Consider the following 24,438-nt stretch of genomic DNA (forward strand, 5'->3'; position numbering starts at 1 on the left):
TCCTTCTCACATAACACTAGAACCTGGAGACATCCAGCAAAGCTGAATTTTGGAAGATTCAGGATGGAGAATCTGGTTCTGGTGGAATCAGAAAACTGTGGAATAGGAATGAAGTGGAGCGGCTGAAACCCGTAAGATAAAGCTGCCCACACTGCAACATTTTGCTGCAGGGTTTCACTTGCACATGCTAATATCCAATCTCCATGTGCCATCCTTTATTTATTTTATGTCTTATCTGCCCTTTGCCATAAGAACCCAGGACGGGTAACAACAATAACATATGCAATTATAAAACCAATAAAACAGCTACATCCATTAAGACTAGGAAAGTGTAAAAACAATTTAGAACAGTTCCAGATATAAAACATTTTTTAAAAATATATTTTAAAAAAGCCAATGCAAACATTTAAAAACAATTCCATATAGAAGAAGTTAAAACTTGGTTCCAATGCTGACTGGGATAAATATATCCAGTTAAAAGGTTTGTTGGAAGATGAAGGTCTTCAGCTGGCACCAGAGATGGCGCCTATCTAATATTTAACGGGAGGGAATGCCAAAGGGTCAGCGCCAGGACACTAGAGGCCTGGTTACCATATTGTGCAGATCCGACCTCCTGATGAGATGGCACCTGCAGGAGGCCCTCACCTGCCCAGCACAGTGATTGGTTGGGGATACAAGGGATGAGAGGATGCTTTAGGTATGCGGCCAGTAACAGCACCTTGAACTTAGCTGGGTAGCTAATTGCACAACCCAAATTCACCCATATGTGCATTTTGTAATTTAATAAGCTATGTGCCATTGCTGCTCAGTTTGATCTTTTTACCGTCATTTAAGTACTTGGTATTTTATGTTTTGATGTTATTTTGATGTGTTTTTTTTAATTGATTATAGTCTAGTAATGATTTATTGTGACTGCCGGGAGTGAATTTTTGTTAAATTTTTATTTATTGATATTTTGATGGTTAATTTTATGGTGCAAAATTATAATCTGAATGAATTATTGAATATTACTTTATTTGGTATAGGTTTATTTTACAGTCATCTATTTTTATTATGACTTACTTGCATTGGATGGGATTGTTATAGGATGTGTGATCTTTGTGGTATATAAACCGCCTACTATACAAAATATAGGAAATGAAATGAAAAATGCAATCCCATTCGAAAAGACCAACAGGGGCCGGATTAGGCCCCAATACGGACTTTGGACATGCCTACTTTAGAATCAGAGGAAGCTAATTTATATGGAGACAGTTCTTTGGTCCATCTAGCTCAGTATTGCCTACAGGGACTGGCAGTGGTTCTCCAAGGTTTCAGGCAGGGAGTCTTTTAAGCACCTGGACATGGCATTGGGGACCTTCTGCGTGCAAGGCAGATGCTCTCCCAGGAAGCTGCACCCATCTCTCCATCTAGCTCAGTATTGCCTACACTGACAGGCAGCGGCTCTCCGGGCAGCGAGATTCCGGGGACTGATCCTGCAGGGCAGACGATGCTCTTCCACTGAGCCCGGGGCCCTTTTCTCGCGGGCGTCCCGGGAGAGGCGCCGCCGCATGGGCCTCTTCTGGCCGCTGCCGTCGGACTGGCCGGGGAGTCCGGAGCTGCCCCGAGAAGGGGCCTGGCAGGGTTGCCTCCCTCCTCCGCCGCCTGGCCCTGGAGCCGCCTTGGCCGGGGCAGGCCTGGATTTCCTTCCTGGAGCGGGGCTTGTGGAATGCTGGCGAGGCGCCCCGACGGGGCTGGGAAGGAGGCGGAGGCGGAGGGGAACCAGGAGGCGGAGGCTGCCGCTGCACGGCCACGGCGGGAGTGCTGGACGACGACGAGGCGAGGCCCGCTCGGCTGGCTGGCTGGCTGGCTGCGGCGCCGCGGGCGAGGAGGAGGAGGCGGCTGGAGGAGCGCGGAGCGCGGCGGAGGGGCGCGGAGCGGCGGAGCGCACCGGCGGCGGAAAAGGCAGCGGGGAGGCCCGGCCATGGGCCGCCGCCGTTGCTGCTGCTAGGCGAGGGGGCGGCCCGGCCGGAGCGGCCATGCCATGCCCGCGCTGAAGCGATGCCTCCTCGGCGCTGCCTCCGGCCACGGAGAGCGGGGAGCCGGCCGCGACGCAGCCATCGGAGCAGCCTCGACGCCGCCGCCGACGGAGCCGCGGCGGGCTGGCCCCGCTGGTGCCTCTTCTGCTGCCTGCTGGGCGGCGGGCTGGCGCCGGCCAGCGCCCGCAGCTGCCAGCCCTGCGGCCCCGACTGCGCCTGCAGGAGCTTCTCGGCCGCCGCCTGCGCCGTGGATTGCGCCGCCCGAGGGCTCCAGCGTCTGCCCGGCCCGGCCTTCCCGGCTGCCACCGTCGCGCTGTGAGTACTGGCGGGGGGGGGGAGGGGGCTGCTCTTGTCTGTTTCTCTGTCGGGGGAGAGGGTTCCCCCCTCCAAAAAAGCGAGAGGGAACCCATTGTTCTGAGAGAGGGAGCCGTCGAGGTTGACGTCTCTCAGGACAGGCGGAAGGAGGCAAGGCTGGGCAGGAGCGTCTTTGGAACTCGCGGCCACCAGATGTTTCTCGGGGAGGGTTGGGTTGCTAAGCTTCCAGCCCCTGAGCATGGGTGTGTCGTGCCTGGCAAGGCGTTGGACTAGACGACCCTTTGGACCCCTTCCAGCTCTACAGTTATATGATTTTATGACTCAGAAGCGAACCCTATGGTGTTTGATGGGGCTCTTGTGGGCCCAGACGACATGTAGAACAGGTTAGAAAGATGGTGGAAGAGAGGGGTATATGTGTGTCCCCTTTTCAGTGGCTTTTGGCATAATGGAACCTCCATGTTCAGAGGATGCCTATCTTGGAGTCTCTCATACATCTTAGATGGGTGTTTTCCAATTTTAGGTCCCCAGATTCTTTTGGGATTTCAACACCCATCGTCCCTAACAAGCTGCTAAGCTGACTGGGGATTATGGGAGTCGCAGTCCGAAAACAATTAGAGACCCACAGTTTGAAGAACATGAACTCTTAGAGCAACCTTTGTGTTGGTTCTGTCATTAATCTGATACACCAACAGGATGCACAAGAATGTGTGGGGTTTGGATGGGGGGATGTTGGGGAGATGCAGTGCCCCTGCCAAAGATGCAGCACACAATTCAAGGGACATCCATGATTCTCTTAGCCATGTTCTGTCGGGAGGACAGTCTCCCTTGCACCCTTCCTTAATTGCCTCCTGAGCCCAGTCCCAACAGGATAGTTTCTGAAGTTGCAAAGCCATCTGGCAAACCTAGTGCCTCCTTCCATAAAGAATTTGTGCCCTAAGGATGGCATCCTGCATCCCAAGGGGATGGCAGTCTCACTCCACACCCACCCTGATCTTGGTCTCCAAGAGTTTCCATCTCATAAGAACAAGGAAGGGGAACCTGTAGCCCTCCAGATCTTGTTGGACGCCAACTCCCAGCCGTCCAGCAACATCTGGAGGGCCGCAGGTTCCCAACCCCTGCTGAAGAACCTAAGAGGAGTCCCGCTGAATCTGTCTGAGGGTCTGCCTGCCTGGTCCAGCAGCTGCCTTCCCACAATGGCTGACCAGACTTGCCCTGAGAGGAAGTCCTGAGCCCAGCCTGAAGGGAAAAGGGACTCTTCACTGCCTCATCCCAGCAGCACTCAGAGGTATACTTTCTCTGAGTGTTGGGTTTCCAACGTAATTGTTGTTACATTATTTACATTCATTTAAAGGTATTGCATGCTGCTTTCCATCACAGGTGACCTCAAAGCAGCTTCATAAGGCATTTGCAACAAGACCTACTTTTTTTTTAAGACAATGAAAACCAACAATACATAAATCAAGCAAAATCAATATCAAAGTGCAAAGAAAGACATTTATTTTGTGTTCATTGATGGATCTCTACTCTGCCTTTAAGCTGACGTCCATCACATGTTTTAGGTCTGTGACAATATTGGTGGTAGAGATGTCCTTCCTTTCACCTGCTCTGATTCAGGTTTCATTGAATCAGCCTTTTCCAAACTGGTGCCCTCCAGAACTAAGACATCTGGAGGGCACGGGGTTGGGAAAGGCAACATTGGAGGGTCTTACATTCTAGTACTTGGAATACAAAAATTCTCTGTTCTTCTCTGTCCACAACGTGCATCATTTTATAAACTCTCTTGTGTCCTTGCTTTGTTTTGCTAAGCTAACCATCTCTTATCTCTGGTTGCTTTGTTGCTTGAGGAGGATAGGGTACCACTGATCTCTCCTGATTCAATGGAAGGAGGATGTCCAGAACAGATAACGGTGGCATCCTTGACACCAAGGAGTAAGAAATAACAAACAGCCAAAACATTGTCCTTTGTAGTGTTGGCGTCTGGGACTCAAAGGAGGTAGCCAGGCACATTCCCCACGTAGGTAGACCTCTCCCTGGAATTGAAATGAAAACAGTGTTATCGTCTTACGTGTTAGGTCTCTCAAACATTCTGAAAACCATTGTGCTAAATCTCAGGTGTGCATTGAAGTTGCAGCTTGCATCTCTAATAAGAGCTAACATTGCCTGTCTGCTTGCCTGATGAGAAGTTCTCTGTAACGGAAAAGGTTCACTTATTATTTCAAGAAAAGAAAAGTTGCAATTTGCTAGGAGGAGGCCGATTTTTCTTTCACTTGGAAAACCCCAAGGGGGTCTGGCCTTTCTCTGTTGGGAAAGCCGCAGATCTTGCCGTGCGGTCAAGCAAAACTTATTAATTATTTGAGTTTACTTTGTGCTTAAACCCCCTTCTTTGCATAACAATTTCGTTGCTCAGATACGATGTTGTTCTGTGGTGTCTTCTTGGTGAATGTGAAGAATCTCGTTGGTTCGAAACAAACTCACCATTTTAAACAAAGTACTGATAACTTTGGATTCTGGATGTTTCGTTTTTAGATTAAATTCATTTAATTAACAAGTGGCTTCTACAGAACTAAATTTGCATGGGAAGGGCTGAAGCTCAGTGGTACAACAGATGCCTGGCATGCAGAAGGTCCCCAGTTCCTGTGTACACACTATCATTTCTCGGAACTGTGGTTTGTTAAAGGTTGCTGGGAATTGTGTCTCTGTGAGGGGTAAACTAAAGTTCCCAGAATTCTTCGAGGGAATTAATGCACTTCAAATGTGCCTTCAAAAGGGCCTTCTTGGTAGTGGCGCCCGCCCTGTGGAACGCCACTATCAGATGTCAAGGAAATAAACAACTATCAGACTTTTAGAAGACATCTGAAGGGAAATTTAGGGAAGTTTTTAATGTTTGATGTTTTATCGTGTTTTTAATATTCTGTTGGAAGCTGCCTAGTGCAGCTGGGGAAACCCAGCCAGATGAGCGGGGCATGCATAAATAAATAAGTAAATAAATAAATATTACTTTAAAGGTAAGGGAGCAGGACTTGCAAGGGCTGGTCCTGTTCTGCTGATCTTTATCTTGGTGACTAATTTCACTGTTCAGCACCGAAAGGAATAACGAGACCCAAATCAAGTGCAAAAATCGAGCCCTTAAATTGTCAGTCCATTTACTGGCAGAAAAACCCCAAAGTTAGATTTGCAGTAGATACCTTGGGTGGTAGAAGAGCATCAAAAGTAAAAAAACAAAACCCCAGAAATATTCCAATGTAATTTTTAAGTTGGTATTTGTTGAAATTTCTGCTCATCTCACCCATAAATGTTTTCACAGGGTGCAGATGCTGAACTGAGTAGACGTTTTAGCTTAATTCCCAGTTGGCTTAATTGAGCCTAACAGTGTCAATCTCAAGACGAGAGTGAGATTATGCGGCTGTGCTATATGGGAATCTAAATATACTCCATGGTGTTTCTGAATACCAGTTGCTGGAAACCACAGGAGGGGAAATTTGCTCTTGTGCTCAAATCCTGTTGGTTTCCTGCTGTGAGAACAGGATGCTGCTCTAGATGGGCCATTGGCCTGATCCAGCGGGGATCTTCTTATGTCCATATGTACTCAAGTAGAAAAGACAGAGGCAAGATTGACCACCTTTTCATGGGATGTCAAGCATTAATCGCAAGTTTCTGCTGTGCATAGATTCAGGAGCTGGACCACTGTTTGTGATGGAGGAAGTGCTGGGCTGCATAGATCTCTCAATCAGGCATGCAGAAAGATTGCCAGAAAGTATGGGAATCTTAAGATATTCTAGATGGTCAAAGCTGGATTTAAAATATCTATTTTGGCAGAAAGGGGAAATGTTGCTTTAATAACTTGAATTAATTTCAACTCTTTTCTTGGAATTTCAACTCCTTTCTTGGAGTCGAAATGTTTTTTAGTTAGCAAATTCTCACCCGCCTCCCATTTTCTTCCACTTCTGTCAGTTTTCCTTAATTTTGAGACTTGTATTTATTTTGACTATTTAGGTAGGTAAAAGAACAATATTGCATTTATAGGGAAAACTCTTTTTGATAGTTGGTCTTCATATTATCATCCATTTGAAAAGAAAACTGCTTTAAAATAACTTCTCAATGATTCCTTACTCCGTATAAATAAGAAATATCCATTTAGCAATAGTAAATCATGTTAGCAAAGTAAAATCAGCTTTGGCAGCTTTTTAGATTTCATTCAACTAATATTTTCTCCGAGTAGATCTCTTTAAAATAAGAATCCTAAATTGTTCCTGTTCTATTCTGAGGAGGATACAACTGTATATATAGCTTTGGGTGCGCATTCATGTACATATAGCCCTTTTGGAAAAAAGTTTGAAATGTTATTCAAGAAATAGGATATAATATCCCTCTTCATCCAAAAGATATTATTTTGGGATATTTTAAATTGGTTAATAGTTCTAGAACTGATGAAAAAATACTTAGCTGTAGAAATTTGTATTGCCGGGTCCTGGAAAACTTAAAAAGTTCCAATAATTTCAGAAAAGTTAAAGAGATATTGTTCTGTTGGTAAAAACAAAACAAAACTTATTACACAAAAGATTAATTTAGAAACCAAGACAATAGACGATTGAAAGATGATTTGTGAGTTACCAGGACAACAACTTTACAGATAGTAAGATTGAACCTTTTTTTTTATTTATTGTAAAGCTGTTGGCTTTGTTGTTATTGTGTAAATTTTTTCCTGATTTTGTGTAGGTAGTATATTAGCTATTGTTACTGATTCTGCTATTTATATGTTGCACATTTATGAATTTAATACACACATATATCACTATACATTTGTAAAATAAAACAAATGTGAAGTTGATATAGGAGAAGTTAGGCACCTAGTGAGGAGAGGTGCACGTTGAAGAGATCTGTTGAAATATGTAGCTTGCAAATTGCCTTACATGGCAACGTTGGAAGCTGCTTAATACTGAGTCAGGCCAATAGTCCATCTGGCTCAGTATTGTCTACACTGACTGGCAGTGGCTCTGCACAGTTTCAGAGAAGGGGACATTCCCAGCCCTACCTGCAGATGCCAGGCATTGGAACTGGGACGTTCTGTATGCAAAGTAGATGCTTTGTCACTGAGCTACAGCCTTTCCCCAGGGTCAGTCCAATAAAATACCACCAAGCCCTGTGCAGTGACTGACAGCGATACACTTTGGAGGAATTTGGGTACCAAATCTGAGCGATTCACCTTGCAACCAGTGGATGAAAGGACCCTTAGTTGTCGGAAGCTTCTGATGTCTTTTTTCCCATTCTGACTTGGGTGGCATCTGTAGTTGGGGACACATTCGGTGGGTTGTCTGAAAGGGCCCACGATGCTGTGGCTGCGAAGCTTAGAGCAAGACAAATGAGGTCTGGTAGGGAAAAGGTGGTTTGGGACATGGTTTAATTGAGTCCTGGTGCAAATGGTTGGTGGTGAGTTCAGTTGTCTGGCTTGCTCTGTCCATAAGAAAATCCCTGGTGGATCAGACCTCAAAGGCCCCATCGAGTCCACCATCCTGTTTCTCAGCATGGACAACCAGATGTCCACTGGGAGTCCTCAAACAACAACAACTCTCCATGTTTGTGTTCCCCAGAAACTGGTTTTCAGAGGAATGGTGCTTCTTGATCTGTCAGGGAGCATATACTGTAGAAGCCTTTGGAAATGACCCAAAGGTCATCTACTCCAGCTTTTTGCCATGCAGGAATTATAGCTAAAGAATCTCGGAGAGATGGCCAACCAACCTCTGCTTAAAAGTCTTCAGTGAAGGAGACCTGCCACCTAGGAATCAGAACCAATAGATCGGTTGACATGCTCCCACCACCATGAATCGCTGTGGAAATGATGTGGCCGAGTGTCTGTGAGATTTGGTTTAGAAAACGGAGAGAGGATAACCTGAGTTTGATCACTTGTGGCTCATGGAAGGGGAAGTTGAGATCCATCAAGGGGAAATGGATAATGAGGTGAAGCATAGAAGCAAAAGCTCGGGTGTTCTGATGAAGCTGTTTTGTGATCCTGAGAGGTGCAGTCCAACCAGGGCTCCTTGCAACCCCCATGACAGCTAAATATAAGCATGATAACTAAGCGGTCCTTCCGTATTCATAAAGAGGGCAAACCTTGGAATACCAGTGGCTGGAGTAAATTGCAGCTGAAGGCCACATCTGTGTTCATTTCTTGCTTGTGGGTTCCCACGAGCATCAGGTTGGTGACTGCATTGGATGCTAAACTAGATGTACCTTTAGTGTTGTCAGAAGGGACCTCCTTGTGTTGACTCTTGGCTTGGTTTTTTAAAAAAAATTAACTGTGGTCACTGTTGTGGGTCCTTTGCACTTTGATTTGGATGTCTAGATGTCTTTGTGGAGTGTCCCCTCCCTAATGTAACATGGGCTGTTTTTGAAATCCCCCCAAATCAAGCCGTCTAGTTCATGAAAGTATTGGGGAACAATCTCCATTTTATCAGTGTTTGTAAATTTAGCGTTTACTTTGTACAGATGCTCCAAGGAAATATAATGGGGCAAAAAAAAACCAGAGTGAGAATAATAGAGGGATTGTTTTTTGGTTTTTTTGCAGGGGTGTGTTGCTTGCTTTTCCGTTCCTGCTTTATTTGGGTTTTGCAGGGTGTGTGTGTGTATGTTTTGTCTGTTAATTTCCAGGAGGGTTCTAAGCATCACCAGTTATTCTGTGATATGCATATTCTGTGGGTCTCATGACAGTTTCTCAGACGTCCAAATGTGCCCCCCGGCCAAAATTGTTTGGGGACCCCTTTGCTCTGGGTACGAGTAAGATTGGATATCACCCACAGATATGCTTCTCTTTGTTCATTTACTTTATCTTTGAATTTGAGGAAGATACGATGTCATTGTACAGATGGAATGTTAACACCAGACAGACCCAATAGCATGTATGGAACTAATAAAATGATTTTTTTTTTGGACGTGCTGGACCCGTAGAGTGGATGCTTGTGTTACACACATGTGTTGGGGAATGTCCTTTTGCTAAAGGGTTTTTTTGGAAGGGCGGGGATGTGATATTTATAAGATAACAGAGATGCATTGAGACTGCATGCCTTTGTGATCTTAACAAATTATTTGAAAAACTCTGGTATATGAAAGGATAAGAGCTTGGCCTCAACTTCACTACACTGTATTGGCTCCCCTCATAGAAGCACGTCCCTTATTACTATTTTCCCAGTTGGTGAGGTGTTGTGTACTACTAGCATATAAAACAGGAACATCTTACCCTATATGTGCCCGCTTGACTGCTTTTGATCTGACACTTGTAGGAGCCACATAATACTTGTTCTGCAATTGTAAGAGATTGATATTTTAGTGTGACAGAACCTACACTTTGGAACTGCCTACTGCTTGACATCAGACAGGCATCTTCAGTGTACTTTTGACAGCACCTGCTTAAAACATTTTTGTTTAGGCAAGCCTATCCAGGTACCTAGATGTTGACATGATTTATTTTATTTTATTACAGTACTGTTAATTTAATCTTTATAAGTACTTGTTTTCAATATTTTTATTGGTAATTTTAATATTTCTTGTAAACTGTTTAGAGGTATATGATTAATTACCTGCCCTTCACCCTGAGGTCCCAGGACATGTTACAGCATTAAAACACTATATTAAAAAGTTTAAAACAATTTGCAATCACAAAAACAAGCTGGGTACTTCCACCTCAAGTATCAAAGGGCCAGGGTAAAGCGGTGCATCTTCAGCATCTTCCAGAAGCTGTATAATGAAGGTGCCAGACACAACTCAGGGGCCACCACGAAGAAGACCCTTTCTCGGGCTACCACCACTCTAGGACATATCTGCCGGTGCAACTGATCAGTAGTGCCTCAAACTGAATTATGATGGGTTTTTTTTTTAAAAAAAGGGACAGGAAGCATCGGTATTAAAGGAAGACATTCTTAGGGTCAGGGTACCATGCCTTTCGTATGATAAAATGTGTATAAATTGCATACAGGTATAATTTGTAGCATCTCAGGGAGATGAGCAGTTCATTTGATTGAAAATGAGCAGATTTAAGTTTGCTTGGTGCCCTGCTATAAAGGTATGACTTCTTTGATCCAAAGGGCATTTAGTAAATCAGAAGTAGGATTCTGAAGAAGGAAGTGTCTTGTGGATCAGGTATCAAAACTTCTGTTAAAGGCATGATATTTTGCAGAGAGACTTTTTGATCACCATTGCTTTCTTTGTGGCACACTTTAGTTTCAGAACTTGCAAAGTGACTTTGCCGGATCGCTGATCATTCCTGCTTGAAGTTTTGCTCTGCTGAGCCTCCTTTGGAGTTTTTAAAGCAAGACTATCCCTGCTTAGCCAAATCATGCTTGGTGGCGAACTGGAGTTTACAGCCCCATAAATATTTAGAACGCCACTTTGGTGGTCTTGCATGACAAGTCTCTTATTTCTCAGTTCCCCATCTGTAAAATGGTGATGTTATTAACCTCACCACAGGGCTGCTGGGAAGGACCCAAATGCAGATCTTAAAAGGACTCTGCAGATTTCAAGCGCTGTGTATGCCCAGCAGATAGAAAGAAAACGTGTTTCAAGGAGTGGTAAAAAAATATTCTGGTAATGAGCAGGTTTGAATTTTTATTTTATTTTTTAAAATCTTAGTAGTTTACACAAACCTGTATTCAGTTGTGTACCTTTTATAAACTGCTAGGCAGATGCCATCTGAAAAATGAGTCTTGACTAATTTTAAGTATATGAGCTTTGATTAATCAGTTCAATTTGCACTTATGTGGAACTAGATGTTCTGAAGCAAAAAAGCAAATTTTCTTGGGTTTTAGATAATGTGTGCATGCATCTGGTTACTTGGGACAGCTTTGTAGTCAAGCAAATTAAACACTGCACCCCTTGATGATAATGATTATGATGATGATGAATAACGAATAATGATGTTGTAGAGAACTATTCTTTTTCTAAGAACTCCCTGCCTGGTCGTCTGGAAATCACTTTTGTTAGCCAGTCAGCTGGGCATATAGCTATCTGCAAGCCAGGTTAATCAGCAGACTTTCTGCATGCTTTATCCAGAGGACAGCAGTCACTAATGCCCCTGACCAAAACCAGATCCATGATCCTACATTTCTCAAGGGGTTTTAAGAAGGTTTTGATGCTGATGCCAGCATTTCTCATTTGTGTTAGAAACCGATCCAGAAAAGTATTACGCTGCTTATTTCTTCTTTGGGTAAAATCTCAATGATGCCTCCAAGTCTTGAGCCTTTGAAATAATTTATAGCTTTAAATCCTTTCTCTGCGCACACCCTGGCCCCTCGGCATAGTTTTTTCAAGTACCAAAAATAACATCTGGAGAAAACAGAGTCTCACAGAAGGTTGCTGTCTGCAGAAGAAAGACAACAGGGTGGTGCCTGATTTGGGTTGTCAGGGGGAATTCTTATAAGTCAAGGAAGTAATCTGTATCATCTTCCGAAGTAACCAGTCTATAAAAAGGGCACCTGTTGGATGTGAGCATATATTGCATCCACAGAGCGACTTCTTCTAGTTTTCTGGGCAAAGCTGGAAGCATTTTGGACCTACCAACCCATCAGTTCCTTAGGGAGCTCTTGACTTGCTTGAAGATACTTACCCATAAATGGTTATGGGTATGCTGATTTTGGGACACCCACCATTCATAACTGGTGATGTGGGGCAGAAGATTTTTTTCAAAGCAGGATAGAGAGTGGTGTACCACTGGTGTGCAGCTCCCAGGGGGTTGCAAATAAACTTAAGTGGCCCTTGAACTGAAAAATGGTTCTCTGCCCCCATCTTATCCCATGGGAGTAATCTGATATAGTTTTTAAGATTGTCATTCTGTTGCATCAGGAGATGAGGCAGAATTACTTGGGGAGACTGGCTGGAAGAAGGGATGTTCTGAGCAGTGACTCATTCAGAGGTGCATTGGGCAGCCTTCTTTGTGAGTGGCTAAGTCCTGGGAGCTGCTGGTTGTTCATTTAGTTTATATTCCTGTGGCAGGCTTTCAATTCTCTCATGACACATGAGTGTGTCCTGCGACATATTTTTTGTGGGCGTTAAGGTTTCTAAAGTGCCATATAAATGTTCTAAAGCGCCATATAAATGCTCAGATTCATCACCATCAATAGCAGATTTGTCGCCCTGTCTACAGTTTTGGAGTTTTTGCTAGTTTCTTCATTGAGGGATCTTAAAAATAGGTTTTTGGGTGTGAGGAATTCAAATCTATTATTTTTGTGATTCGACAGCATTTCGCTTGGTAAGTCTACGTTGGATGAAGAAGCAAATAAGCTGCTTTCAGAAAACCAAAGAGTTTTAATTTTACCTCCTGAAAATGTCAGGTAATGCTAAACAACAACAGCAACATGATACAACTGCAAGTACTTGGCAATAATTGTTAATGATTTCTGTGCAATTTTACATTCATTTTACTTTCTAACAAAACTAAATTATATCCATTTAACCAAAATATCTTTTGAATTCCCAAGTCATGTTGCAGCATTTTAGTACCCCTCATTTTGGGAATCTGAAAGCTGAAAAATTCAACACGCCCTACCCTGACAAGGAAGCAGGTGGGGCCCTGCTCTCTTGCCCTTGCGGCTGTTTTCTGACGGGAGAAAAAACTCTGGCACCGGCGCTCGGAAGAGGAACGGTCACGGGTTCTGCCTCATGTGCTGCTTCTGTGTAAAGGCTTAATGGCTTTCGCATGGGAATGTTTCTCTCTTCTTTCTGAGCAGAAGGAGCTGTCAGAGACAAGAGCTGGGTCCATCAGCACCAAATGCTGGGGAACAGTAAGAAAGGGGGCCCGATCCTGCAGACGCTGGGCACATTACTCTCCTGTAGCACTTGAGCGTGAAAGATTTTTGGGAGAGAGGCTTTCCTGTGGGCATCTGTCGCCTGAAGGCTGATTCTCACCTATTTGAACCGAAGAAATTGGCGAAACTGCTAAATTCTGCTTTGCAGAGTTTGGGCAGAGGGTCCCATGGATGAAATTCCTTTCTTCCACAACTCAGTCATGTACTAGAGCTTTTTTTAGGCTACTGCCCCGCCTGGGTTCCATTAACTCACCCCCAGTGCCCACTTTGCCGCCCTATAAAAAAAATTATTCAGAATAGCAGTTTGCACAACTCACTTAGGAAGAGAACAACACAATAAAATTCAAAACAGTTACAATTCGTTGCACATTTATTCAAAACCCAACTAAAACTATTTAGTTTCGTTAATTTTTAAAACAAACAAACCAGGAACATGATTCAGTGATAGTAGCTTTTCAAAGTCTGATAGCCATTTTCACCTCCAGTGAACCACCTTCTGCCCTCTAGCATACTTCCAGGAAATCCTACTGCCTCCCCAAGGGGTGGGACAGTCCATTTAGGAAACCAATGCACTAGACCTTTCTTCTTCTTCTTCTTCTTCTTCTTCTTCTTCTTCTTCTTCTTCTTTTCTTTTGCATATACTGATCCTTGGCACAGGAGAAGCTGTGGTGTAGCTTGTCACCATGCTGGACTGGGAAGGGCCGTAGCTCAGTGGCTGAGCATCAGCTCTTAGCTGTCAACCTTCCCTTTTTTTGCGGGAAATTCCCTTATTCCAGTGCTGTTTCCCACTGCTTCCCGCTGCTATCCCGGATTGTTAGATATACCGTAGACTGTCCCCGGGACAGGTGAGGCTGCTGATCCCTTATTTTCGAGGCTGCTAATCCCTTATTTTGAAATCTGAAAGTTGACAGCTATTCATCAGCTGTGCATGCAGAAGGTTTTAGCATCTCCAGGTAGGGCTTGGAATATCCTTTGCCTGAAATGCTGGAGAGCAGCTGCCAGTCAGTGCAGACAAAGCTAGGGTAGATGGACCACAAGGGCCTGATTCAGTATAAAGCAGCTTGGTAAATGGCTATGACGTCTGATATTGTTCCTAGGATTCCCACTTCTCACCCACCAACCAAGAAGCCCACACCCCATGGCAGAGAATCCTTGCTTATTTCCAGAACCTGCTGTAAGCAGGAATTGTCCAGTTTGGTATTTCACCCCCAAAAGTCGTTTCTGCCCCAGTCGGTACCCAGTGGTCCAGCCTGGAAGCTGGCTGGGGTGAAATTGTTGCATATAATGTGCTGCAACAGCCCTCTGGGACAACTGGTTTCTGTTTGGAAAGATCTCGGTGCTTTTCTGTTCCTCTGCTGAGAGTTTCTTTAAGGAGATGGCTCATTGCTACTCCGTCTCTCTCTGTGTGTTTGTGTTTAAAGTGGTAAGGTTACATAAGCAGGAAAAAAAGTTGGAATAAGCATTTCCTGCAATTTGCTTCGGAGCTCTGAGGACAGTATAAAGCTGCATGGAGCTCCAGTGACAGATGGAAAGAGAATCGCCTTCTTTTTCATTCATATATTTGCAGTGTTTTCTCTCCTGCATCGTTGGGGTCCATCGAATCAGGACTGGTGTCCAGATTCTGGAGCAGTTAAGGGTCTAAGGGTCAGAGAGTTGTTGTTTGGGTTCCGGAGCGTGGATGGGGAACAAAATTGATCCAGTTCACATTTAAAGCCGAATTTCTCAAATTCACACTTTCTGAACAGTCATGTTTTTTTGGGGGGAGGTGGCTTCTGGATCCAGCTCTGTCACCGGAGTCTCAGGTAGCCTCAGTGGCTAGAGGTGCCTTTCACCAACTACAACCAGATTGACAACAGCAGCCATTTCTGGACCAGGAAAGCCTTGCCACAGTAGTTCATGTGTTGGCTACTGCAAAACTGGATTACCGGTACACTTGAGGGAAGCTAGTGCCAAATGCTGCAGCATAATTGCTGACAAGAGTGAGGCCTTGTCAGCATACCACACCTGTGCTCCGAAATCTGCACTAGTTGCTGACTTGCTACCGGTCCAGGATCAAGGTGTTATTGATGTCTAAAGCCCTTAACAAGTTGGAACAAATTTACCTACCAAATTGTCTCCCCCCCCCATGTGCCCAATGACCGCTTTGATCAGCGGAATTGGCACTACTTCAGGTGCCACACATAATACATTTTTCACATTTGTAAGAACTCCGTCATTTAGTATGGCAGCAGCTACACTTTGGAACTCCCTGCCTATTGACATCAGGCAGGTGCCTTCACTGTACTGTTTTCAGTGCCTGCTAAAAGCATCCTTGCTAAGACAAGCCTTCCCAGATGCTTAAAAAGTTGAGGTACTTTTAATCAGTTTAAGTATTTTAACTTTTATATGTTTTAAATTAGGGTTTTACTGATTTCATTGTTATATCTTTTTGTAAACCGCTTTGAGGTTCTGTTTTGTTTTTCAGTCAAGCATATATAATTTTTTTGAAATAAATAAAAAATAAATAATATGAGAACTGAAACGCAACTCAGCCTTCAAAATTTCCTCTTATCTGAATATTGCAGTGCAGTTCACCAATCAACCAATGTTTGCAAAAATGCATATATTAGGAGAAAATGTGCCTAAAGATGGAGAGGAAAATAGCATGCTGGGAGTGGGGGAGAGTCTGGAGGTGAAATCAGACACTGAAAAGCTGATATCATTGGATCGAGTTCATCAGTTTTCTTGACTTGAATAAACTAAAATGTTTTAATTGGATTTGGAATAACTGTGCAATTAAATGTTACCGTTTTGAATCTGGTTGCGTTATTATCTTCCTTAGTGGCTTGTGCAAACTGCTCTTCTGAATAATGCTTTTTAAAGGGTAGGGGGGTCACAGGGGATGAGTTCATGGAACCAAAGGGGAGGGTGCCCCCCAAAAAGTTTGGGAACTACTAGGCTGCATTGCCCAGGCCACATGGGCCACAGAGAGCATAGGAGAATGTGGAAAGGAAAAGGTTTCCTGAAAGGAGGAAGGTGAGTTGAGACACGCTGGCCTGGACTTTGCAGGTTAATCATTAGCCCTTGTGGAGTGGCAGGGCGGCTGCCTTCGAACTGGGATGGGTCACCCCGCCTTGCTGCGCTCGGGCTTCTTGCATCGAGGAAGCGATATCAGATTTTGGCACGGTGGGTCTGTTTCCCAGATCACCCGGCGAGCTGGCGGGGAGTGGAGAGCATTGGTTAATATCTAAATGAGCGGCGGCCATTTGTTAAGCTCCATAGCAACAGGGCCCAACACAGCCTTGTAGTACTTGGGCAGGCATGCGCTGCCAACCGTCCCCTCACTTTCCACTCTTCCCTTCACCAGTCACTTGTTTCAAAACGTACACCATGAGGGTGTGGCAGTTCATACATTGAGCTGCGGAGACCTGGGTTCAGATCCCCACTCGGACATTTGAATTCAATCTAGGCCGGCCTCAAAGGGCTGTTGGAGTATAAAACGGGGGCCATCTTTAAGTATCTCAAGGGCTGTCGCATGGTAGAGGGAGCAAGCTTGTTTTTCTGCTGCTCTGGAGGGTAGGATTCGAACTCACAGTTTCAAGTTACAAGAAAGGAGGTTCTGACCAAACATCAGGAAGAACTTTGTGACAGTAGGAGCTGTTCCATAGTGGAACGGTCTCTCTCAGGAGGTTGTGGGCTCATTGAAGGTTTTAAAGCGAAGGTCGGATGCCCATCTGCCTTGGTTGCTTTAGTTAAGATTCCTGCATTGCAGGGGGTTGGACTAGATGACCTGAGGGTTCTTTCCAACTCTATGAATCTATGGGATTCTTGGAAGACAGGCAGGTAATAAGTATAATTAATAACAACAGTTCTTTTTTTTAAGTTTGTAGAAAAGGGTGGGAAGTTTCTACAAAGGCGTTTATAATTCCACGCAAACACAGAAAAAGGAATTGGTGGGTGGAGGGTCCAGGTTTTATTTACTTATTTCAAAACTACCCCCAAGTTTCTAGACCTTATGGCGGCAAAGGGATGCTTGAACATATGTAGGCCAGATGTCTGTAGCCCAGGCAAAGGTGTTCACACCTTGGCGAGAGATGGATTAGGAATGGCTAACAGACTCTTAATAGGTGTGAAGCTGGTTTCAAAAACACCACATCCAACAGAATAAAAGGCGAGTAAGAGGCAGCATGATAGAAGTTCATAATATTATGCACCGTGTGGAGAAAGTGGATAGAGGGGGGGGATTCTGCCTCTGTTATTACACTAAAACCCATAGACATCCAGTGAAGCTTAACGTTGGAAGATTCAGGACAGATAGGAGAAAGTAGTAATTCACACAGTGCATAGTTAAACTGTGGAACTCACTTCCACAGGAGGCACAGGATGGTTATCAACTTACATGGCTTTAAAAGGGGGCTGGACGAAATCATGGAGGGAGAGAGAACTGTTAATGGCTATTAGTCAAAATGGCTCTGCCCTGCCTCTGCAGTTGGAGGCAGTGGTGCTTCTGAATACCAGTTTCTGGAAACCACAAGAGGGGAGAGAGGGCTTTTGTGCTCAAATCTTGCTTGTGAGTTTCACACAGCCATCTGATTGGCCACTGTGAGAACAGGATGCTGGACCAGATGGGCCATGGATTGGCCTGACGTTATCCAAATTATGACGTTATCCAAAATGCATGTTCTCTAAACTAATTGTGTGAGCGCTGATGTAAAAACCTAGCACTGGGAACACAGTGAGTGTGCAACCGATGGGAGTGTCAACACAGATCCTTGGTTACCCCTGCTCTGGAAGCAAACTGGGGCAGACGGGCCTCCCAGACTCTTGCGTCTTGGGCTCGCTGCTTTGGCAAAGTCGCGGCAGTTCTGCGCCTTGCTGGCCGTGCTCTTAAAACCCCAGGTAGGGATGAATAGCCTCCCTGTTCCCAGCAGCGGCTGAGCTTAGGAGGGGCTCTTGGCAAGTTCCCCTGTGGTTGTGCAGCCTGGGGAAAAAAGAAATCTCCCATCCCTTTCCTTGCCGAGGAAGCTGTGCCCAGCTGGGTTTGTCTCCAGCAGTAACCGGAAACTGCATCCAGCAGTAACCGCTGGTGTTCAGGAGAATCGAGAGAACATTGAAAATCAGTTGGAAAGTATTGGAGGCGGTGAATTCGTCTGCCAGGTGCCCTGATGAGACGGGCCTCCTGCATGATACTTTTTTGGGGAGGGGGTGTGCTTGTTAGAGGCCACCCCACCAAGAGCTGCTCCTTTGCATCAGCAGGCAGTTGCTTGGGCCATTTGGCTTTCTGGGTAAGGTCCTTTAAGGCAGTGGCACTATTCCGGCTGGACCTTGGGTTGTCAGTCTTGAATCCTGCAAGCCCCCCCCTCCCCCCAAGCTCTTGGGAACAATGCTGTGACTCTCTTCCTTTGAGCCCTTGAATACCAGTTGATGGGAATCGCTAGTGGGGAGAGTTGTTGTGGTTGTGTTAAGGGCCTGCTTGAGGGCATCTGGCTGGACACTGTGAGGATGGGGCTAGACTAGTTGAGCCCCCTTTGGCCTTATCTAGCTGCAGGGCTCTTCTTGGATTCTCTTGCTCTGATATCTAGGGCTGGGCAATACAGTCAAACCTTGGTTCCCGAATGCCTCCGTTTTGGAACATTTCGGCTCCCAAACGCCAAAAACCCAGGTAACTGTTCCGGTTTTCAAACGATTTTTGGAAGCTGAACATGCTAAGCGGCTTCTGTTTTGAGTTTCCCTCTTGGCTTCCCCTTTCAGTTTTCAGTTGTTGCATGTTTCAGAAGTCGAACAGTCTTCTGGAATGGATTATGTTCGACAACCGAGGTGTGACTGTATCTGGTTTTCAGCATCTCAGTATATCACCAGCTAAACACCGCAACATACCGATATATCATGATGTCTGAAATAAAGATGGAGCTATGTCAAGGCATTGGCTGGCTTCACGGTTTTCCCCACATCGTGATTTTTCCCGGTGCCTGCTCTTATGATTCTCTGCCCCTTGCATGAGACAGGGGAGAGCTGGGCCAGCAGAGTTAACAGGGGCTGCAGGAGTCGAGAGTAGCATTGGCCGGAAGGGATTTTCAAAACAATAAGATATAAAAATATAATATACAATAGAAGATCCATTAAAAATGATACCAAAATGCTAAAAGTGGGGTGACCGGTGTTGGTTGTGGATTATAGTTCTAGGAACTGACACTGGTTGCAAATTATCCTTGCAGGAATCAGTACTAGTCCTGAATTTCCTTTCAGGAATCAATGTTGGTTGCAAACTTTCTGATTGCAAATTATCCACGCAGGAATTTATGCAGGTTGTGAATTATCCTTACAGAAAGTTGTGGTTAGGATTACCCAATTTAGCATGGCTACCGATGCAGAGATCTCTGACAGTAGTAGAAGGAAGGCTGTTGAGGAGAGTGTTTTAAAAGAGGTTTGGGGCGGGGGAAAGAGATGGAAAAAGTCTGTAGAACCCAACCGGTTCTTTTTTAAGAGACATGCAGCAGTAAATCTGTGTCGGCAGCAAAGGCGGGCGCTTTCTCCTACCAGAACCTTGACATCTCCCTGCCGTTTATGAAGGTGTTAAATCACTGCGAAGATTTGCAGTGCTGTTAAGATCCACTACCCTGAGTCGTTTAGTCTGAGATGCTTTTTCCTCGTACCAGAAGGGCTGGAAGCTCCAGTCCTTGAATCTCAAGACTTCTTCTGATTTATTTATAGATTTGCAAATAAAATGTGATTCCTAGAACGAGGTGAAAATTTCTCAGGTGATGATCTTTCACAGACGGGTTCTCCCTGAAATGTTGGGAAATTTCATCCCCTACCCTTGAGAAAGTTTGGCCGAATTGTCCCCTCCACTGCTCTGCTGCCCACGAACAACCTGTCATCGTGTCCTGTTTGGGCCTTGTGCATAGCTGTCAACTTTCAGATTTGAAAATAAGGGATCAGCAGCCTCAAAAATAAGGGATCAGCAGCATAGCTGTCAACTTTCGGATTTGAAAATAAGGGATCAGCAGCCTCACCTGTCCCGGAGACAGTCTACGGGATATCTAACAATCCGGGATAGCAGCGGGAAGCAGCGGAAAACGGCGCTGAAATAAGGGAATTTCCCGCAAAAAAAGGGAAGGTTGACAGCTATGGCCTTGTGGTGGAGTCCGCAGGCCGAAGCAAGACCACAGAATGAACCGCTTGCTTTTGACAAAGGCTGGAGGTGTCTGCCTCACCTAGATTCAGGAAACAGGCCTTCAGTGTGGTGGCACCTATTAAGTTGTGGGTGGACATAGCAGTCGACACAGAGATTTCTCCAAGTGGTTCTTTATAGTAAGCTGGAACTAAACTGATCTGCAAACAGGGTTCACCGCCTAAATTAACTTACGTGGACCTGAGTGAAAACTATATACACACAATACCCCTGGTGGCCAGGGTAAGAACTTCAATACATAACAGCACCTACTCTTGCATGATACATCTCAGGTCCTGCCTGTGTCGTTCTTTGGTGCCTGTTGAGGAATATACGTGTGTGTGTGTGTGTGTATGTGTGTGTGTGTGTGTAGCTATAGATACAGATGCAGCATGCATATGCATATTGCCTTGCATGTGGAAGGCCCCAGGTTCATTCCCTGGTGGCATTTCTAAGTAGGGTTGTGAATGTCCCCTGTCTGAAACTCTGGAGAGCAGCTGTCATAGACTGGCTGGATGCAGAGGAGTGGTGACAGGCATCAGCTGGGGGACCCCAAGGGAACCCTCAGTGGAAGAAAGGTCAGAGCCAGGAGATTAGTGGTGGGATGACGACGAGTGGCCAAAGGGAAGAAGAAGGAGCAGACTGGGAGGAGGAGGTTTCAGAAGCTTAAGAGGCAACAGGGTTTAGGGAGCAGGAAGAGGCTGTGACAGAGGGCAGTTCAGACTCAGAGGCAGGAGAGGAGGCTGGAGAGGAGGGGGTCCAGGAGACAGTGATGAGGCAAGCTGCTGATGAAGCCAGGGAGACCAGCTCCCTTCGCCTTTGGTCTCCCAGAACACGTAGAGCACGGGTGTCAAACACAAGGCCCGCGGGCCGAATCCGGCCCGCCAGACCTCGTCATGTGGCCCGTGTAGCCGCCGCCGGCCGCCAGCCTTCACCTTTTATTCTCGTTGGGTTTTTTTTGACACAAGAAAGCCACCTCTTCAGCGCATGCGCGGCAGCCTCCAAGCCAGAGAACGTCTGCCCTCTAGCGGCGCCGGCCGTTCTACACAGGAAACCTTCACTTTACATGCATTCAGGAAACCTCCACTTGTTTTTATATTGAGCGCATATTGAGTCCTATAGATACAACCGGCCCTTTGAGGGTGACCAAACTGCTGATGCGGCCTCCGATGAATTTGAGTTTGACACCCCTGACGTAGAGGAATAAAGATGTAGTTTTTGACTGCTTGGGAAAGACCCCGGAGAGAAGGAGCCTTAGGAGGTGGTGGGAAGACGAGGGACCTCCAGTCCTCGCAGCTGCCTTGTTGGAGCAATACCTATTGGGGAAGGTTGCTGGGGTTACTAGGCCTGCACTGTTTGGGTTCCTTGAATAAATACAACTTCACTGGCACCATGCTTTTTCTTTGATTGCTGACCTATGCTTGACTCCAGCTCCTAACAGCAGCTTTCAGTCGGTGTAGATCAGTGGCCCCCAAACTTTTTGGGGTCCCCGCTCCCCTGGTTCCATAAACTCACCCCCCACCCTATAAAAAACATTATTCAGAAGAGTGTGGTTTGCACAACCCACTAAGGAAGAGAACAACACAATAAAATTCCAAACAGTAACAGTTAGTTGCACATTTATTCCAAATCCAGTTCATTTTATTAATTCAACAATATGGATGAATTTGAGCCGCTCATCCCAGCTTCTCAAAGTCTGATAGTCATTGGCACTTCCTGCCCCCTTGCCTCTTAGCGACCAGCAAGTAATCCCACCCACTGCAAGGGGCAGTACTGCCTACTTTGGGAACGACTGGTGTAGATGATGCTGAGCTAGATGGACCAATAGTCTGACGATCATATTCTGATCCCTTGGTGCCTGCCTAGGATACTCCAACTCTGTTCCTGACCTCTTGTGGAGTGGTCTGTAGCTCCGGATCAGAGCCCCTGCTTTGCACTCAGAAAGCCCCAGGTTCAATCCTTGAAGACATCTCCATGTAGGGATGGGGAAGGATCCCTGCCTGAAACACCAGAGAGAGGCTGCTAGCCAGTGTTGACAACACTGAGCAAGGGCATTCCAACCCGGTGTCCTGCAACTTCCTGTGTTCTTAAGCTTCAGGAAGAGAAGAGAAGAGAAGAGAAGTGTTCAGTGCTTCTTGGCGCTTCCGCGATGCTTCCCTCCACAGGTGGCTGCTCTTGGCTTGCATCCCAGCCCTGTCCACCTCTGGGAGCTCAGCATAAGCCCTTTTATTCAGCGCTAAGTAGGAAGAGACAGCCCCGCAACCTTCCCTGAAAGCAGCACAGAAGCCAAGCAGTAGCCTGCCCAGACGAGTCTCCTGCTGTCCGTTTTGTTTTGTTTTCGCTGGAGAGGACGGACTTAGGTCTCCATTGAGGCAGGTGGCAGGCCAAAGGCAGGGGAAGCGGGAGAGCACCTGGCAGGTGAAGTGGAAGCTGGTGTTGCTGTGGCTCTTTTCTGTATGTCTCCGCACACGCAGATCAACAGACAGACATGTTTTCATAGGGCCTGTCAAAGATTTTTGGAAACACCTGCGTTCCGCAGCCCGCCCAGTCCCTGGGTAGTTGTGTGAACATTCGTCAGCGTGTGCTTATCAGCAGCTCAGAGTCGGCGGGGTTTGTGGACGGAGAGTTTTCCCAGGCAGATCAAGTTCAGAAATCTTGGCTCTTTTCTGCCTAGATCTGAAGATGTCCAGAGCAACAGACTGAGAGCCGAAAGAGAGAAGCAGCAATTGCTCAACTCCTACTTAAACTCTGTAGTCAAAGTATTATTATTATTATTATTATTATTATTATTATTATTATTATTATTGCCTTTGGTCTTCATTGTCTTGGTTACACATGAGCAACCTTCCTCAACCTGGTGTCCTCCAAAGGTTTTGAACTACAACTCCCATCAGCCCAGCCAGCATGGCAGTGCTGTCTGGGGCTGATGGGAGTTATGTTCTAATCTAAAACATGATTGTGCTAACTGGGGTTGATGGGAGTTGTAGTCCAAGGAATATGGAAGGCATCACAGGCGGAGAAGGTTGCTCATGAGTGTACAGCCCTCTTCCGCCTTTAAAAAAGCGATGTGATGAAGGGAAGCCACACTGGGTTGAAGGCATCCTCTTTTGTTTGTCCCCACATTAATTTCAGTTTGTCGGTTAGCTTTTCTAGTAGGGCTGTTTTCCATACGGTTTGATACCAGTGGTCCATGTTCACTCCTGAGAGGTCCAGCAATTCCATCGATCAATGCATTTCACGACATTTGAAGCATCCCTATAGCAGGAGGAAATCCTCTAAAGGATTAATATTTGACCATATTAATGCAGAAGCAGAGGAGAAATAGGTGGGCTTGATCAGGGGAGCCTGGACTACTTCATTTACTTTTCCCAGTCCCTTTTTTTGAATTTTTAACATCACCTAACACGGGTGGCGCTGTGGGTTAAACCACAGAGCCTAGGGCTTGCCGATCAGAAAGTCGGCGGTTCGAATCCCTGCGATGAGGTGAGCTCCTGTTGCTCGGTCCCTGCTCCTGCCAACCTAGCAGTTCGAAAGCATGCAGTGCAAATAGATAAATAGGCAGGAAGGTAAACGGCGTTTCCGTGCGCTGCTCTCGTTCGCCAGAAGTGGCTTAGTCATGCTGGCCACATGACCCGGAAGCTGTACACCGGCTCCCTCGGCCAGTAAAGCGAGATGAGCGTCGCAACCCCAGAGTCGGCCATGACTGGACCTAATGGTCAGGGGTCCCTTTACCTTTAACAGAATGCAACTTTTTGCACGGCTTGGATTTTTAAACTTCCCAAATGTCCTTGTTGAATTGCCCGTTTGCACACCTTCCTCCCCTTCTAGGGTTAGGAGTTGTGCTGGGGCGGGGGGCTTTTCTTCTGGAACAGACACTGGAAATGTGCCCCCTAAGATATGTGCTAGCCCTGGTTTTCAACATACAGAGAGAATCTTTATTTTCTTCAGCACATGAGAGCAGCAGAAGATCAGTGGTTCCCCTGCATTTTCCACCTGAAAGGGAAGGACTTTTTACTATGTGATCTTGCTGAAAATGTCAGTCACCCCAAAGCCCTTGTCTTCCCCCGCCCCACCCCATCCACCATATGCATCGTTCAGGGTCCCCAGTGCATATTGTCCTATTCTTGAGGCTGAAATGTTCTGCCTGCTTTTTTCTCGAGGACAT

At 45.8% G+C, this 24,438-nt stretch overlaps 1 protein-coding gene across 2 annotated transcripts in view; it reads left to right on the forward strand.

Annotated features, from left to right (window-relative positions):
* The first annotated feature begins 1,473 nt into the window (after positions 1 to 1,473).
* The window catches only part of PKD1 (polycystin 1, transient receptor potential channel interacting), a 114,644-nt gene continuing 91,679 nt past the window's right edge, over positions 1,474 to 24,438 (forward strand). The window contains exon 1 of one of the 2 annotated variants that reach the window (XM_083584728.1): positions 1,474 to 2,333. In XM_083584728.1, the coding sequence (XP_083440854.1) occupies positions 2,041 to 2,333 (293 nt within the window). In that variant the 5' untranslated portion in view covers positions 1,474 to 2,040. The remainder of the gene's footprint in view (positions 2,334 to 24,438) is intronic. The other variant, XM_083584727.1, reaches the window with a different exon arrangement.

This window comes from Podarcis filfolensis, assembly GCF_964270895.1.
Source record: "Podarcis filfolensis genome assembly, chromosome: 14".
NCBI lineage: Eukaryota > Metazoa > Chordata > Lepidosauria > Squamata > Lacertidae > Podarcis > Podarcis filfolensis.